This window comes from Dermochelys coriacea, chromosome 8 (genome assembly GCF_009764565.3).
Source record: "Dermochelys coriacea isolate rDerCor1 chromosome 8, rDerCor1.pri.v4, whole genome shotgun sequence".
Lineage (NCBI taxonomy): Eukaryota > Metazoa > Chordata > Testudines > Dermochelyidae > Dermochelys > Dermochelys coriacea.
Window position 1 is genome coordinate 93,308,761 of NC_050075.1, and position 18,436 is coordinate 93,327,196.

Genomic DNA, 18,436 nt, shown 5'->3' on the forward strand with positions numbered 1-18,436 from the left:
ATCTTCATATCCCTGAATTTCAGGCAAGTTCGAACAGACATCCAAATTTCTGTGTCCTATTTCTAATTATTAGCTCCATCTTGCTGTGCAAGAATTTACACCTCTATCCATTTGTCACCCGAATGCTCCCCAATCTCTCCCCCCAGTATACTGTATGAACCCTCCCATTTTTAGTAGCAGTAACTATGGGTGAACTCCCTCCCCAAATGTTTGAAGTTTCAGTTTCAGGGATGCTGATGACTTAGATGATCTGTTGGGGTTATTTGCCTTCTTTCAGGTGCGTTATTACACAAACTACCCGGAACACAAATCAGAACTATACATCGTTATGATTCAAGAGATATAAGACCTTAAAGTGACATAAATTATACTTTTATTCACCTGTTCAGTCATGGTTTTCACAATAACATCCTGACATGGATCCAGCTAGCGTGCCTCCATCAGGTTCAGCTAGCAGAAGCATCCGAATGTGTGGATGTTTATGTGAGCCTTGTGAGTCCACATGTGCTGAAAATCTTATCAGGAGAGGTTCTCTCATGAGCTTCCTAATTCTGCTGCTTCAGGTTCTAGATTGAAATAGTGAGAAAAACTACTCTTCTCACAGTATTTCAGCCCTTCCAAAGAAATATTTCACAACCTCAAATCAGGATCAGATTCAGCTCAGTTTTGGAAAATGAATAAAGATTCAGGCCTTGCTTGTCACAATAAAAGGTTTTCCTCCCCCCCCGCCCCCCCGCTGGTGATGGCTCATCTTAAGTGATCACTCTCCTTACAGTGTGTATGATAAAACCCATTGTTTCATGTTCTCTGTGTGTGTATATAAATCTCCCCACTGTATTTTCCACTGAATGCATCCGATGAAGTGAGCTGTAGCTCACAAAAGCTTATGCTCAAATAAATTTGTTAGTCTCTAAGGTGCCACAAGTACTCCTTTTCTTTTTGCGAATACAGACTAACACGGCTGCTACTCTGAAACCTGTCATTATGCAAGGCACTGAATTTAGCCGTATAGAGTGGAAATCTATCAACTTCATGAAAAAACTTGTACAGATACAGACAGACATCATCTTCCTCTCCAAATGCAAACAGATGGACATCATACCAAAAGGACTGAAGGTAAAAAATCCATTACAATCTACATACCACACAGACTATGCTGGCAGCTTATGCCACACATTCTCAAAGAAACTGTGGAACCATCTGATCAACATCCTCTACAGCAAACAGGCAAAGATTAAGAATGAGCTCTCAAAACTGGATACTCTCATAAAGAACCAACCTTCCACACAAACTTCCTCGTGGCTGGACTTTACAAAAACTAGACAAGCCATCTACAACACACACTTTGCTTCTCTACAAAAGAAAAAGGACACTAAACTATCTAAACTACTACATGCCACAAGGGGCCACAATAGTGGTTCCCTTAACCCACCCAGCAATATTGTTAATCTATCCAACTATACTCTTAACCCAGCAGAAGAATCTGTCCTATCTCGGGACCTCTCCTTTTGCCCCTCCACCCCCACAAACATGATACAGTTCTGTGGTGATCTAGAATCCTATTTTCGACGTCTCCAACTCAAGGAATATTTCCAACACACCTCTGACCAACATATTAACCCACAGAGACCTTCCTACCAACACTACAAAAAGAAGGATTCTGGGTGGACTCCTCCTGAAGGTCGAAACAGCAGACTGGACTTCTACATAGAGTGCTTCTGCCGACGTGCACGGGCTGAAATTGTGGAAAAGCAGCATCACTTGCTCCATAACCTCAGCCGTGCAGAACACAATGCCATCCACAGCCTCAGAAACAACTCTGACATCATAATCAAAAAGGCTGACAAAGGAGGTGCTGTCGTCATCATGAATAGGTCAGAATATGAACAAGAGGCTACTAGGCAGCTCTCCAACACCACTTTCTACAAGCCATTACCCTCTGATCCCACTGAGGGTTACCAAAAGAAACTACACCATCTGCTCAAGAAACTCCCTGAAAAAGCACAAGAACAAACCCGCACAGACACACCCCTGGAACCCCGACCTGGGGTATTCTATCTGCTACCCAAGATCCATAAACCTGGAAATCCTGGACGCCCCATCATCTCAGGCATTGGCACCCTGACAGCAGGATTGTCTGGCTATGTAGACTCCCTCCTCAGGCCCTATGTTACCAGCACTCCCAGCTATCTTCGAGACACCACTGACTTCCTGAGAAAACTACAATCCATCGGTGATCTTCCTAAAAACACCATCCTAGCCACTATGGATGTAGAAGCCCTCTGCACCAACATTCCACACAAAGATGGACTACAAGCCGTCAGGAACACTATCCCCGATAATGTCACGGCTAACCTGGTGGCTGAACTTTGTGACTTTGTCCTCACCCATAACTATTTCACATTTGGGGACAATGTATACCTTCAAATCAGCAGCACTGTGATGGGTACCCGCATGGCCCCACAGTATGCCAACGTTTTTTCCACCAAATGCATCCGATGAAGTGAGCTGTAGCTCACGAAAGCTTATGCTCTAATAAATTTGTTAGTCTCTAAGGTGCCACAAGTACTCCTTTTCTTTTTGCGAATACAGACTAACACGGCTGCTACTCTGAAACGTTTTTTTGGCTGACTTAGAATCATAGAATCATAGAATCACAGGTTAGGGCTGGAAGGGACCTCAGGAGGTCATCTAGTCCAACCCCCTGCTTGAAGCAGGACCAATACCCAATTTTTGCCCTAGATTCCTAAATGGCCCCCTCAAGGATTGAACGCATAACCCTGGGTTTAGCAGGCCAATGCTCAAACCACTGAGCTATCTTTCCCCCCAATGATGTTGTGAAGGCCTAGACTATAATAGGGTCCAAAAAAGAAATAGTACAACGCTTCCTCAGCTCTCATCCCCTAATGCCCCTACTCTACTTGCGCTACATTGATGACATAGTCATCATCTGGACCCATGGAAAAGAAGCTCTTGAGGAATTCCACCATGATTTCAACAATTTCCGTCCCACCATCAACCTCAGCCTGGACCAGTCCACACAAGAGATCCACTTCCTGGACACTACGGTGCTAATATGCGATGGTCACATAAACACCACCCTATATCGGAAATCTACTGACTGCTATTCCTACCTACATGCCTCTAGCTTTCATCCAGATCACACCACAAGATCCATTGTCTACAGCCAAGCTCTATGATATAACTGCATTTGCTCCAACCCCTCAGACAGAGCCAAACACCTACAAGATCTCTATCATGCATTCTTACAACTACAATACCCACCTGCTGAAGTGAAGAAACAGATTGACAGAGGCAGAAGAGTACCCAGAAGTCACCTACTACAGGACAGGCCCAACAAAGAAAAACAACAGAACGCGACTAGCCATCACCTTCAGCCCCCAACTAAAACCTCTCCAACGCATCATCAAGGATCTACAACCTATCCTGAAGGACGACCCATCACTCTCACACATCTTGGGAGACAGGCCAGTCCTTGCTTACAGACAACCCCCAACCTGAAGCAAATACTCACCAGCAACCACACACCACACAACAGAACCACTAACCCAGGAACCTATCCTTGCAACAAAGCCCGTTGCCAACTCTGTCCACATATCTATTCAGGGGACACCATCATAGGACCTAATCACATCAGCCACACTATCAGAGGCTCGTTCACCTGCGCATCTGCCAATGTGATATATGCCATCATGTGCCAGCAATGCCCCTCTGCCATGTACATTGGTCAAACTGGACAGTCTCTACGTAAAAGAATAAATGGACACAAATCAGACGTTAAGAATTATAACATTCAAAAACCAGTCGGAGAACACTTCAATCTCTCCGGTCACTCGATTACAGACCTGAGAGTGGCTATCCTTCAACAAAAAAACTTCAAAAACAGACTCCAGCGAGAGACTGCTGAATTAATTTGCAAACTGGATACAATTAACTTAGGCTTGAATAGAGACTGGGAGTGGATGAGTCATTACACAAAGTAAAACTATTTCCCCATGTTATTTCTCCCGCCCCCACCCCACCCCCCACTGTTCCTCAGATGTTCTTGTTAACTGGTTGAAATGGCCTACCTTGCTTGTTACCATGAAAGGTTTTCCTCCTTCCCCCCCTCCTGCTGGTGATGGCTCATCTTAAGTGATCACTCTCCTTACAATGTGTATGATAAAACCCATTGTTTTATGTTCTCTGTGTGTGTATATAAATCTCCCCACTGTATTTTCCACCAAATACATCCGATGAAGTGAGCTGTAGCTCACGAAAGCTTATGCTCGAATAAATTTGTTAGTCTCTAAGGTGCCACAAGTACTCCTTTTCTTTTTGCGAATACAGACTAATACGGCTGCTACTCTGAAACCTATCTTGTTTATGTATTTATTTTTAAATCAGCGCTTGCATGCGCATGGCTAATAATTACACAGGAGCTTTCCAGCTTCTGTTGAAAGTGGCCAATAAACAACTGAAATAGTGTAACGCGCTATTCAGCAAAATGATTGAAAATTGGAAAATCGTTCCTTGAAATATTTTATATCATTCTTAGTCTCTGAATACACCCTACCAGTTTTGGATTGAGACTCACCAATTCCACAAGGGGAATGCAAGACTAAGCAGACTGGTGAGTGCACAAAAACAATGAGTGGCGCTATTCAGTTCTCCAAAATATGACTACCAGTAAAGATACCGGATGGAAGACATAGCTCTTAGTATTTTCAGCAAATAAATGAGGCACTAGTGATATTAGAAGCACCCTGATTGATGGTGTGCTGCAAAAACACTTACTAATTTCAACAACAACAACAAATATCAGCAAGAAACCCAAATCCTGTGGGATCGTCTGAAAGACTAGGGAGGAGTATGTTTAAAATAAAAATGCTCCTTCCAATTTTTTTATTAATTTTACCCCTTTGTTCTATATTGACCTTTTTGCAAAGACAGGCTGTTTCTTACCATGCCCTTCAGTGTCAGATCTGCTAAGGGAGATCGGTTACCATGGAAATCTGGCCAAACGTGTAAATCAACAGTGAGGAAACCCACAGGCAAAGATTTCTTAATCAGATCCAGGTGACTGTTCAAGTATGTATATATATTTTGAGCACTAGAAGAAAAACAAGTTGGGAAAGAACAGGGGAGGGAGGTTATTTGGTGAACATAAAACATTTGCACTTCTAATGTCAAATACAAGAAAACCATCAAAAGGGGTCCAAAAGCCAAACTTAAAGTAAAAGAAAGAGAATTATTTCCTTGCCAGGCATATGGCAATGGAGAGTGGGGGTGGGGGTAATTAAAGTCCATTATCAGCCAGTAGAAGGTCTGAGTTCCTAAACTGGGCAGGGAGGTGGGCAGACAGTGAAAGCTGAATGATCTTCAGAAGCAGTAACAGCTGCACTCCTTGTGCAATGCCTCCTGCTGGTCCGTCCTGAAACTGCAGCTGACTGGCATTATGGCGGCTTGTCCGCAACACAGAGAGGCGGGAAAGCAATGGCGCAATGAAGACCAAGAGAAATAAAAGCAGAGAGGGAGTGAAGAAATAAAAAAGACTCCCAAAGAGGAATAAAAATAAAATCCCTTTACAAATGTTAGTAATTTCTGTTGTTAATCAAGAGTTCTTCGTATTAAAGTTTTCAATTTTTGATACCAATATTCAAATAAACAGTATAATTAAAACAAAGCAGTAAGGGGAGAATGGGGACAGCGAGATGTAGGGGAGGAGCTGACAAAGGTCCCTAAATTTAGTTTTCTCTAAGTTCTTATAATGCACCCATCTCCACATTATCCAAGTGCCTTTTTCCTGGGCCAGCCATGGTTGTGGGATTAATGATGAACTCTTCAGTGTTCTGGCTTGCAATGGCCTTCGTGACATTCCAGTTAAAATATGTTGCAATTATGGTGAGAATCCTTCTTTAAAAAACTCTTGTATCATCATAAACAGATTTATAATTTTATTTTTTGGTCTCAACTCCTAAGAAATCAGAGTAGGGCATTTAATTTCAGCCATCTTAGTCAATAATACCATCTAGCCCTAATTACAATTGATTAGCCATTGTCTCATTTACTGTAGGTCCAAAACAGTGATATTCATTTAGCCTCTACATGTATATTCAATCGAGCACTAATGAGATCCCTAAGGGAATTTGGCATATGCTTTACCACATTGACTTCTGACCTCCTAGCAGCTGTATATTTATACTTTACATTCAACTATTCAGCAGCATGTTTTTTCAATTATACCTTTCCGTGTGTGCTATCAGAGAATATCATTCAAAATGAAGTACACTTGGAAGACATTAAAATAACTAATTCACATCATTATTCACATTCTTTTAAATGTGCTTTCTATGCTTTCCTGGAACTGAATTATGATAATTTTGAAAGTTACAATGATCCTTTTTTTTATTTAGTGGCCTTATTTTCTGCCTCCCTAAAGATCATATTATAAACAGTACCTGCTAATAACCAGTCACTGCATTTCCAGTAGAAGCCCGGCTTTTATGGGGTGAGAAGGAAAAAGGAAGAGGGCAACTTCATTAAACATGAGGCCTATCCTACTTCCCAGCTTCCATCTGGCCCTCTTGTTACTTGGATTCCCAGGGGGAGAAGCTAGTCCAGAGCACAAACCCTGTGTAGCAGAGGTTGACATTTAACCATGCCTTCTCAGGCAAGCAGATATGCCTAGCACTACATGTCTACATCCTCCTTTTCTTATATATCTAGGCCCTACAACTCTATGTCTGGTTAGAATGAATGGCAGAGCTCCCTCAAATGCCTCCCAGTGCTACTTGTCAACCAAGCCCATTGGACAGTGTTGGGCTACTAATTTTCTGAACCAATCCAATTTCTATTTAAGACAAGGGAAAGACATCCATTAACTTAAGCAGCAGTTGGATCGGGCATCATGTCCTGGGACCTAGGGCTTTACAAAGCCAAAGGTTATGGCTGTCATCTAGCCAGCTGTTCTTTGACCGTTTTAAAATTATACAAGAGTTACACAAATAATAATAGTTTATATTTGTAATGTGGGCCAGATTTCAGAAATCAATGGGAATTAGGCGCCTAGTGGGATTTTCAAAAGTGTCTATCTGCATTTTTAGGCCCCTAAATACCTCTAAAAATCTGGCCCTAAGATTCACAGATGGAAAGAACTGCCAATTATTATTATTATACATTGCCTGAAAGATCCCAAAGCACTTTACAGATGTACATCACTACTGAAAAGCAGCCATCTCTATGGTGGGGGAAGAGGAGTCAAAACAGCGCACTGCTCACTAATGGAAGACAGGGAAATTCTGTCCAAAGACACCAGGGCAAAACACTGCTTTTACAAAATCTGCCACAGGATCTTTGATGTCAAGCCGAGAGGGTCTTGTTTTTCAAGGTCTCATCACAGAGGGACCCAAACAATGTAAACTACATGGAATTTAGTATGTCCTCCATGGAAAAATGAAGGGGTGACCCTGTGATTCTAGGAATATGAGGTATTTCAGCTCTGATGCTTAGACCACAAAGTCATCTTGAGTCCACACTCTAGCCAGCATAGGTGGAGTTTTACTATCTCAATAATGTCTATATGATATTATCATACAAAACAGACCTGATTATTCATGGCCTTGCACCCTGTATAGTCATTTACGTGAAGTGGGTTTAAAATGCCACTAGACATGTAAGTGGAGAATTCTGATGTGTTGGCATTTTATAACAACTTTACATGCTCTGGACCAGCGTAATGACAACACAAGGTAAAGAATCAGGCCCAGTATATCAGAATAGACCCCCTAAAATACTTAAAGGAGATCTGTAGGTAAATAACTCCCCATTCCCTCCTCATTAACAACCCCCAAAATCAAAACAAAACCCTATGTTAATATTAAGAATCTGACTTAATTTGAGAAAAGACAGGAAATTCAGACCAAAACTCTGCACTAAATAACTCCCTTCCATTTGGCTGGTTCAGCTGATATAGTTCTCTTTGACGATGCCTCAGAACAGTGGGTGAAGTTTTAGGCCACGTGTGCTGTAACAGCTAGGTACAAGGTGATGTCTGAAGGGTGGAATTTCAAACTGAACTGCAAAGTTCCTGGCTTCTGTCAGTTTAAGTTAGTCCCGTAATGCTACCCTTTTTCGGGGAAATGGGGAGGAAAGTGAATTTATAAGTGGCTTGTTTACTAAATTTATAGCTATGAAAACATATCATTAGAATGGCAGTGTCTGGAAAGCATTATAGAAATACCATTGGTATATTAACCATATAAAATATTATGGCCCTTTTTATCAACACTCTCCTGCACAGTTTTACTAACTGCATGAGCCTCAAATAAGAATTAAAGATACTACACGGTATCACACAGGACAGTTATATCACCTTACATTCAGTACTCAAGGATTTTGCACTGTGTAAACTCTGTTTTCTCATTCAAGAAACTCTAGAATCTCAGATGCCTCCTGCAGACACGCTGCACTCATGCAAAACATGGCTGTTACTGGGGTGATCCATTTCTTAGTTTTAACTATCCCTTTATTCTGGGTTTGCATTCCTCTCTACACCACTATCTCAGTCTTTTTTTCATATACTAGCTATTCTTTCATAAAGCAGATTTCTCCTAATAGTGCAATGTAAGCTAAACCTCACCACCTCTGAAGTTTGAGACATGACAAGCCCTAGGCACCCAGGTCTGCAGCATGGACAATATGCTGTGCTACCAAGAGACATATTGGGATGGATACAAAGAAGACTTTGATGTCCAAAGCAGGCCAGCCATACCATTTGGGTAAGTATTTAAACCTAAGGGTGAATATTTTAGGTTTTTAAAGCTTTGAACCCTGAACTATCATTACAGAAGCCTTTGCAAATATTTCCAATCAGTTCAGACTCAGGGGACTGAGTTCACAGCCAGCTTGGCTGATCCCCACATCCTGAAATGGGAAGGTTGCAGTACAGGGATGAAGGTACAGTGTAGTGTCAAAATGATCTTTGCAAGGTCGATGTTTTGATAAAGAAATAAGAGTGGTAACCTGGCTGCGGCTTTTGCTTGTAACTCTGGAAAGGCAACGTGGCCTCGGACTACATGATCTATCTGAAAAAGATTAAAAAGAAAAACAACCAGATTAAAATAAAATTAAATTTTAAAATTAATTCCTGGTAAAATGTATTGAAACTTTGTCATTCTACAATGACAAAAGAGCTTCCAGCTTACTCATGAAGTACTAAAACCTGGTCCTACTGAAACCAATGGCAAAACTCTCATTGATTTCAGTGGGATCAGGATTTGGCTCAAAAATGATATACCAAAAATGAGCAGAATGATAAGCTTATATCTTCTCATATAACTGATTGCCCGTTAGCTTGAAGTAGCCAACACATTTGTAATGGTGAGTGTGGAGACTCCACAAGTATTTATTCAAGGACACGAACATTTGTTCTTCACCATGAAAATCAATTAACTCAAGGTTAAGAAAGACTTACCCTACACAGAGTTGACATGTGAATTGGACCCTCTAGGGAAAGGTGTCTAGTGTTATACACAAACCAATGCCTTGTTTAGGACTGTGTGGAATTTCAAGATGGTAATTTAGCAGCTTTTGTGGCCAGTCCATAGTGCCTGTCAAAGGCATCCGTAAAGGTAATGAGGCAAAACTATGGCTACCCAGAGTAATGAATATATAGGTGAGTGATTTGGCAAGACTTGCTGGCAGCAAGTCAGGACAGGTGTTTAATTTTGATTAGTATTCATTAGTTAGGGTGCCTGGGTGTTAACAGTATAATAACATTTATTTTAACTATGCACACACATCTGTATACAGGAAAAGAACTTAATACATCTTGATTCCCTCTGGAGTTTGTGTAGGAGATGAAAGAAAGCCATTTATAAAAATGTAAATGGTGTTAGAAACAAAGCTGTGGGCTGGACTGAGATTGGCTGACTGAAATCTTAACATTAGAACAAGTCAACTCAGGGCTGACACTGGTCATTATGAACTGTGCAAGTCTGCCCAGAAAATATTTGATGTGATCTAAATAAATAAAATGTGATCATGTGCCTTGTGCGTGTTTAGATATATGAACACATTTTACTTACAAAAAATCTCTATTAATGCAATAATAAGGTTTGCATAGTTAAAAGCTCAGAAATCAAGAAATGCCGAAGTTAAGGCTGGTTGTGTAAACATACCTGTGCTCCCTTGTGGATATGGAAAATTATGTGATTGCATCTTATTTCTCGGTTAATGCAACCGAACATAATACAATATTTCCCCCTGTTTTTTCCCTATTTATTCTGAAAACGTAATTCAAAGGCTTAGAAATTTCTTTTTAAAAACACATTTTTTCACCAGGACAAGCAGAGTCTCTAGGCCTATTTACAAATTTCAAACTTTGGCAAGTTCTATGGTAGCCTCATATAGAAAAGTGTTATTAGAACTTTTTAAAGGGAATGGGATCTTTATTTCACTTTGGCTTAACTCTCAATTGTTTCAAGCGACTCTGTTCAAACTTTGCAAAAAAAAAATTCTTCTTCAACCAGAGATCAACTAATAAAAACATAATCCCCAAATATGATTTTTAACTCAGAAAGTGAGAAGTGTATGAAAGCAAGATGTTATGATGGCTACTGCTTTGCATAATTATAATGGACACAACCAAGCATCCACCATTGTGTTTATTTTACCTATACACTTCCTCTCCCTATATATACACAAAACACATGGAGATATAATCTGAAAAAGACTACATGAAATATTTGATAAATATCTTGATAAAGATACATGTTCCCCAATATACCAAAGGTTACTGCTAATGTTTGCTATAGGCCCTACCTAAAATATCTGTTTCCAAAGTCCTCCAAGGACCCAATCCTCTGAAGTAGCAAGTGCCTACTAGGAGCTGAGAAAACTTGGAACTTTGCAAGATCAAGCCTTTTATCTTTTAACAAATTAAACTGATACCTATTGTGACAGACCCAGACCAGTGGGGTACAGGAGTCTGGTCGTATTGGGATCCAGGAAGTGGGCAGGGGAAGCCACCCACTGCCTAAGAGGGGGGTCCACAGGACCTGGAAAGCCAAATAATTACGGGGGACAACTAATGAACAACAGGGACAGGAGTGCGGTCAAAGGTTCAAATGAAGGGAACCAGATGGGGACACTGAGCAGAGAACCCCGGACAGCGCCCACTGCTCCCCGAAGGCGTCAAGGGAGTCAGTGGACGCCGCCCAGAGGAACTCTGCCTGGAGGCGTGAACGGACGTACAGGAGTCTGGCAGAAGGCAAATATATTGGCCACTGGATGAATAGTTTTCTGTTCCCTGAGTGACCAGTGCAGGGGCTGTGCTAGAGCAATCAGGAACCTGTTAGAACCAATTAAGACAGGCAGGCTAATTAAGACACCTGGAGCAAATTAAGAACATACTAGAATCAATTATGGCTGGCAGACTAATCAGGACATCTGGTTTAAAAAAGGACCGCCCATCAATTAGTGGGGGTATATGCAAGGAGCAGGGAGTGAGAAGGCATGCTGCTGGAGGGCTGAAGAGTACAAGTTTGATCAAGCTTCAGGAGGAAGATCCTGTGGTGACGATAAAGAAGGTGCTGGGGGGAGGTCATGGGGGAGTAGCCCAGGAAGGTGTAGCTCTAGCTGTCATGCAGCTGTTACAGGAGATGTAGACAGCTGCTATCCACAGGGCACTGGGCTGGAACCCAGTGTAGAGGGTGGGTCTGGGTTCCCCCCATTTCCCCAATTCCTGATACAACACAGGAGGAGTTGACCTGGTCTGTGAGCAACACCAGAAGGGAAGGTCTAATTTGGAAAGGGAGCTGGCTTGTCCCCAACCCACGTGGGACAGCAGAGACTGTGGAGATTGTTCTCCATTTCTCCCATGCTGGCCAGTGATGAGGTTAGCTGAGTGTACGGCAGGTTTGAGTCTCTTGCACAAGGGTCTCAAACATGTGTCCTGTGGGGTTATTTTCTGCGGCCTGCCAGCTCCCTGTGGCCCCCCCATCCCCCCCTCAGCATTTACCTTGAGTGGCTTCACCCTGGTGGACCCTGGGGGCAGGGCAGGCTCGCCACCTGCCCACCCTGCCCCGTGCTGCTCTGGAAAGCGGCCGGGACCTGGGGGAGGAGGGGCATAGGGGGTCTGTGTGTTGCCCTGGCCGTGCCTCCAGGTACCTCCCCCGAAGCTCCCATTGGCTGCGGTTCCCTGTTCCCAGCCAATGAGAGCTGCGGGGGTGGTGCCTGGAGGCATGGTCAGGGCAACACACAGACCCCTGTGGACCCCCCACCCCAGGTTCCGGCCGCTTCCTGGAGCAGTGGGGGGGTAGGGCAGGTAGGTGGGGAGCCTGCCCTGCCCCTGGTGTGCGCTGGACTGGAGCCAGCCCCCCTGCACCCCAACCCCCTCCTACACCCTATGCCCTCCTGCACCTGGACCCCCTGCCCTGAACCCCCTGCTGCATCCCTCCTGGACCCCCTGCCCTGAGATCCCTGCTGCACCCCACACCCCTCCTGCACCCTGACCCCCTGCCCTGAGCCCCCTGCTGCACCCTGAACCCCTCTTGCAGCCCCTGGGGGCAGGGAGGGGGCAGAGTTGTGGTGGGGATTTCGGGGAAGGGGTTGGAATGGGGTCAGGGAAGGGGTGGAGTGGGGGTTGGGCCAGGGCAGCGGGGGAGGGGTCAGTGATGCGGCCCTTGGGCCAAAGTACTAGTCCTCATGTGGCCCTTGTGGTCATTTGAGTTTAAGACCCCTGCTCCAGCAGAAGCGGCCAAACTGAGGGCTGCCATGAACCTCTGAGGTCAGCAAATCCGCCATAAAGTGTAGGACCCATCAAGGTAGAGGAGGAACTTTATCACACTATGTATCTTTATATCTAGCCATAGTCCTTGCACTCAAGTGAGAGACTTATATGACAATATAGCAGGGATGGGCAAACTGTGGCTCGTGAGCAGCACGTGGCTCTTTTTCAGTTAAAGCACAGCTCTTTAAGTCCTCCATGCCCTCCCTAGTCTCTTCCTATCAGACTGTTTGGGGGAGCTTTGGGTTTCTGCCCTGCAGTGGGGTGGTGGGGCTAGGAGCTTCTTAACAGACTTTAGTTACCATTCTCAAGCAGCCAAGTGTGTAGTGCTGTTTGCAGCACATTTGCTTCTATGATACTACAAAGTTTGGGACCCACCTCTCAGGTGGTATAAATTGGAAGAGGTCTGCTGATTTCAGTGGTGCTATGCTGATTGACACCAGCTGAGGGAACTGTCCCTATATTTTAGTAAGAAGCTATTTGTGCCTTTGCAGACTCACCAGTTTTCCTGTAGCACTTTGGCCTCCCTCGTTCAACCAGAATCCAGGCACCATGGCTGAGTAATAGGGACCCCAAACACCAGGCACAAAAATGGGAGCATCACTTATCTGGAAAATCAACAGTAAATTAGTTATTCTAGTTGCCCTCTGTTTGACACAGTATTTCAAGGGCTAACATTTAACAGCAATTAGGAGCTGATTCTGCAAACACTCATGGAAGTCCTCTGAAATAGTGGTTGAAGCATGAAGGGACATAAGAATCTTTAGTGCATCTGGCACATAAATATCTTGTGACGCTGGCTACAACAGTGGCATGCGAACACCTGTTATCACTTTAAGGTGATACTGTTAACAAGAAGCAGGCAGCATTATCTCCTGCAAATGTAAACAAACTTGTTTGTCTGAGTGATTGGCTGAAGAAGAAGTAGAACTGAGTGGACTTTGTTTTATTTTTGAATGCAGTTTTTTTACATAATTCTGCATTTGTAAGTTGCACTTTCATGATAAAGAGATTGCACTACAGAACTTTTTTAGGTGATTGAAAAATACCATTACTTTTGTTTTTTACAGTGCAAATATTTATAATAAAAAATATAAAGTGAGCACTGTGCACTTTGTATTCTGTGTTGCAACTGAAATCAATATATTTGAAAATGTAGAAAATATCTAACTATTTAAATGAATGGTATTCTATTATTTAACAGTGCAATTTTTTAAATCATGCAATTAATCACGATTGGTTTTTTTATTCGCTTGACAGCACCCTAGTTTCAATAAACTTTTTAATTGGATGATGTTCCTGGTGCCAGATGGTGATCAAACACTGATCACTGATTAAACCCACTCTAAATTTTAGTCACCTATCTCACTGGCCAGTCCTCGCATGCACATCCTGTAAATTTTCACAGTTGAGATTCAATGTGGAACTTCATGGTCCATAGGGAATGACCCTCCACTACTACATAGTTCATACACACAATAAATAAAAGTCCAAGTCCTGCTCCCAGTAAATGCAATGCAGAATTCCCATTGAATTCAATGGGAGCGGGGTCAAAACTTTAGTAGAAGAAGATTTTGGTAAAGTTTTTTGGTAAAGCGCCCACTAGACAAAGCTTATTAGCATGTGCGCATCACACATTTAGTAAATATACCAGCAGTAACAATAGTCTGCTCAAGCTGTCATCTTAAATTACAGATGATTCTCAAGAGTAACATGAAATTAAGTAAGAAAAACAAAGAAGAGAAATTGGCTTCCCAAATATTTCTCAGCAATCTGATTTCTCTGGGGAATAACACAACTGTGCGTGAGAGAATCTTACTCAAGTGTACCCACACTATCCGCCTCAATGTTTTGAAATACTTTTGTTAAAGATCTTCTGTGCTGAATGACATTTTTGCACAACTAACTTTTGCAGCGACATCTCATTAAAAAAAGGGTAAGAATGGCTGCCCTGCCCCTGAATTCAACAAGCCATGCAGGACATCAAGCAGATGTGTTCACCAAAAACATTGCAAAGGGTTTTTTTGTTTGTTTTTTTTTTTAAATACTGCAATGGGCTTACATTGCAGAAAGGGTGGTTTAGGCTGGACATTAGGAAAAACTTCCTATCAGTGTAGTTAAGCACTGGAGTCCTGACCCACAGTCCTCAACTCTACTCTAACTCAAGACATCACAGTCCTGACCCACAGTCCTCAACTCTACTCTAACTCAAGACATCTACTCTAACTCAAGACATTCTCCTTTAAAGAGGAGAAGGACCATGCAGAGCAGATAGGACCTGGATTTTTAAAGTCTCATCCAAAACAGTCTCAACACACCAAACTTTGTGGTAGTCAATTTACCTATCTTGAAAGGATGAAGAACCGGCAATTCTAGAAAGAATAGCTAATCTAAATCAGAGGCTCAGACCACTGAGCTATACTCTCCTACACATTATGGATAAGAGATTGACTGCACAGACTAAGTATGCTAAATTACAAGGCCCTCTGAAAATGAGACGTTTACAGACTTACAGGAAGATTGGAACATTGTTTTTACTCCATTGTTCTTTTCCATAGTTCCTAACATACTACCCCAGTATTCCCAAAACTGTCCCATATTCTGTCAGCAGTGACTAGAAGAAGCAGATAGATTAAAAGACTGAACTACCCTTGGAGCTGGTACTGCTGGGAAGCAGTGGATTCTGAGTGGCAGCAGCCAGGCTCTGTATTTTGGAAAATACCCACAGGAATTTGCCAGGACAGGATGTTTCTGTGCTGGCTCATATCTAGTTGCACTGAGACTTTCCTATCCTCTTCCTACCAAAATACCATCTGTATACATTCCAGCAAACTTTCAACACATGTATGGCACAAAATGAGAGAGTAACATATCTATGCATTAGTGAATAAAGCCAATGGGGCTGACTCTTATTTCTTCTGCAGGGTAGGATGATCGAACAGCAAGTGTGAAAAATCGGGATGGGGGTAGGTTGGTAATAGGAGGCTATATAAGAAAAAGAACCAAAAATCAGGACTGTCCCTATAAAATCGGGACATCTGGTCGCCCTACTGCAGGGAAAGGCTTTCTCCTTCCTCTCCCTCTTAATTACTCTGGGACAAGGAATGTTGTGTTATCATACAGAGGATTAGCTGCCCTGTTCCCAGCATCATTAGATTTCTCTCTCCCTCCAGCTGCTTCCCCCACCTCAAACAACTTCATACACTTTCAGCTTTGGCAGGGTAGGCAGCTAAGGAGCATAACTGAAGATAGTGATCTCCGTGGAAAAGGATAGCTGAGAGGATTCCTCTCTCACCAGAACAGAAACAGAAAGTCTTTGAAGAGCAGTGGCATGAATCATCTTCCACACCTGTATGTAGAATATAAATAAAATAGCTTGGCATTTCCCTTCCCTGAATTAGATTTGAAGGATGTGTGACGCTTGCAGCTGCCATCTGTATTTTCATAATAAAAAGCCTAAACTCTGTCTCAACTTACGTCATATGCAATCCCACTGGAGTAAATGGGCCTACACAGTGGAAAGGGTGCAAAATTTGTTGCCAGCTCCACCATATTTACAGTTTTTTATATTCAAATAGAGAATTCCCCCCTCCCCCTGCACTAATGCCATATCCTTTCCACATTAACCTGTGTATTGACTTTCAACACACCCTTGTGCTGGCATGGATAGATCATTACTAGTGCCATTACTTGTCTTGCTGAAGCTTGGGAAAATCCATAGCCTTCACAGGGCAGAAACAGCCATTTTGGATTTATGAATAGGTGGTTTTTATTTCTAATGTGAATAGGAGAGGTCACCATTCTGGTCTTGAAAGCTGAAATGGGTATGAGGAGGGAGACCCAGATTTTTTGCTTCATATCTAACCAAAATTGTTACTCGGTATAATGAGACTTAGCATTCAGATCGTGTTTTTTTGGCTTTAAGGCACTTTACAAACATTAATTGATTTATTACTTATAACACCATCACCACCTCCTTTGGCCAGTTTTACCTCCCTGATGAGATAGGTTAATATAATTAATTAACCTCATTTTAGTAATCAAATAGTGAGACTGACACTCATGGAAGTTAAATGACTTGCCCACAGTTACAGAGAGAATCCCTGTCAGAGCCATGATTAACACCCATGTGGTTCCTGGCTCCCAGGCCACTGCATGATATTTACTGCCACAATATTTGGGGGGGTGAGACAAATTTGGACCTATTCACATGGTGAGTTCTAATATGAGGAAGCACAGCCAAATCTATACTCATTTAAGTGGATTTTAAACATATTCAGAGAAAATATTGCTCTCTCTCTGTGATGGTTACTTACAGAAGTTCTCTGCTGCTTTTAGAGAACAATTTCAGCCACATGGTATTTTAGTTGGGATAGCAGAATTTTTTTATGGAGGAAGCTGCTGCCTTTTCCATGTCTTCCCAAAAAGCACATGCCCAACCATTTATCAAAAATATTTTGGAAGATTTAAAATATCTCCTAGATTTTGATCTGGACAAACTGAAGAAATAGTCTGAAATAAATAGGATGACATTCAATAAGGCCAAATGCAAAGTACCCCACATAGAAGGAACACTCAGTTGCATACCTACAAAATGGGAAATGACTGCCTAGGAAGGAGTAATGAAGAAAGGGATTGGTGGGAGGGAGGGGGAGGTTGGTCATAGTGGATCACAAGCTAAATATGAGTCAACAATATAACACTGTTACAAAAAAAAACCCCACCAATCTGAGAGTGTTGTAAGCAAGACACAAGAAGTAATTCTTCTGTTCTACTCTGCGCTGATTAGGCCTCAACTGGAGTATTGTGTCCAGTTCTAGGTGCCACATTTCAGGAAAGATTTGGAGAAAGTCCAGAGAAGAGCAACATAAATGATTAAAGGTCTAGAAAACATGACCTATGTGGGAAGACTTAAAAAATTGGGTTTGTTTAGTCTGGACAAGAGAAGACTGAGAGGAAACATGATAACAATTTTCAAGTACATAAAAGGTTGCTACAAGGAGGAGGGAGAAAAATTGTTTCTCTTAACCTCTGAGGACAGGACATGAAGCAATGGGCTTAAATTACAGCAAGGACAGTTTAGGTTGGACATGAGGAAAAACTTCCTGTTGGCGTGGTTAAGTACTGGAATAAATTGCCTAGGGATGTTGGGGAATCTCCGTCATTGAATATTTTTAAGAGCAGGTTAGACAAACACCTGTCAGGGATTGTCTAGATAATACTTAGTCCTTCCACGAGTGCACAGGACTGGACTAGATGACCTCTAGTCCTACACTTCTATGATTCTATATTTCTACTGTTCAGGTGAAAGAGAAGTTCTGCATTTTCTAGCAGGGAGGATAAAAGAAAAAAAGAGTTCTGTCTGGGAAGGTTTAACCTCAGTGTGTACTCTGTACAAGATTATACTAATATGTAAGATATGTAAACATTATAGAGAAATCAGAAACAACTGAAATGATGAATTCAGTTTAACAGTATTCAGCTGTGATACAACTGCCAGAAGGCACTTTTTGTTATGAATAGATCATTTGGATGAGATACAGACCTGATTTCAACCCTGGCGTGCACTAGGAAAATCAATGTCAAACTATCTGGGATCAGAAGGCGTGAGGAGCACATCTGGCAATGCACAAAAATGTATAAAGG

The 18,436-nt window shown here is 42.3% G+C and overlaps 1 protein-coding gene across 7 annotated transcripts in view; it reads right to left on the minus strand.

Annotated features, from left to right (window-relative positions):
- Positions 1–18,436, minus strand: part of FGGY (FGGY carbohydrate kinase domain containing) — a 414,960-nt gene that overhangs the window by 47,857 nt on the left and 348,667 nt on the right. For all 7 annotated transcript variants that reach the window (XR_006273791.1, XM_043490943.1, XM_043490942.1 and 4 more), the window contains 3 exons: positions 13,291–13,398; positions 9,025–9,086; positions 4,966–5,113 (listed from right to left, as the gene is read on the minus strand). Coding sequence is in view for 6 of the 7 variants with exons in the window: in XM_043490943.1 (XP_043346878.1) it covers positions 4,966–5,113; positions 9,025–9,086; positions 13,291–13,398 (318 nt within the window). In the remaining variant the exon portion in view is untranslated. The remainder of the gene's footprint in view (positions 1–4,965; positions 5,114–9,024; positions 9,087–13,290; positions 13,399–18,436) is intronic.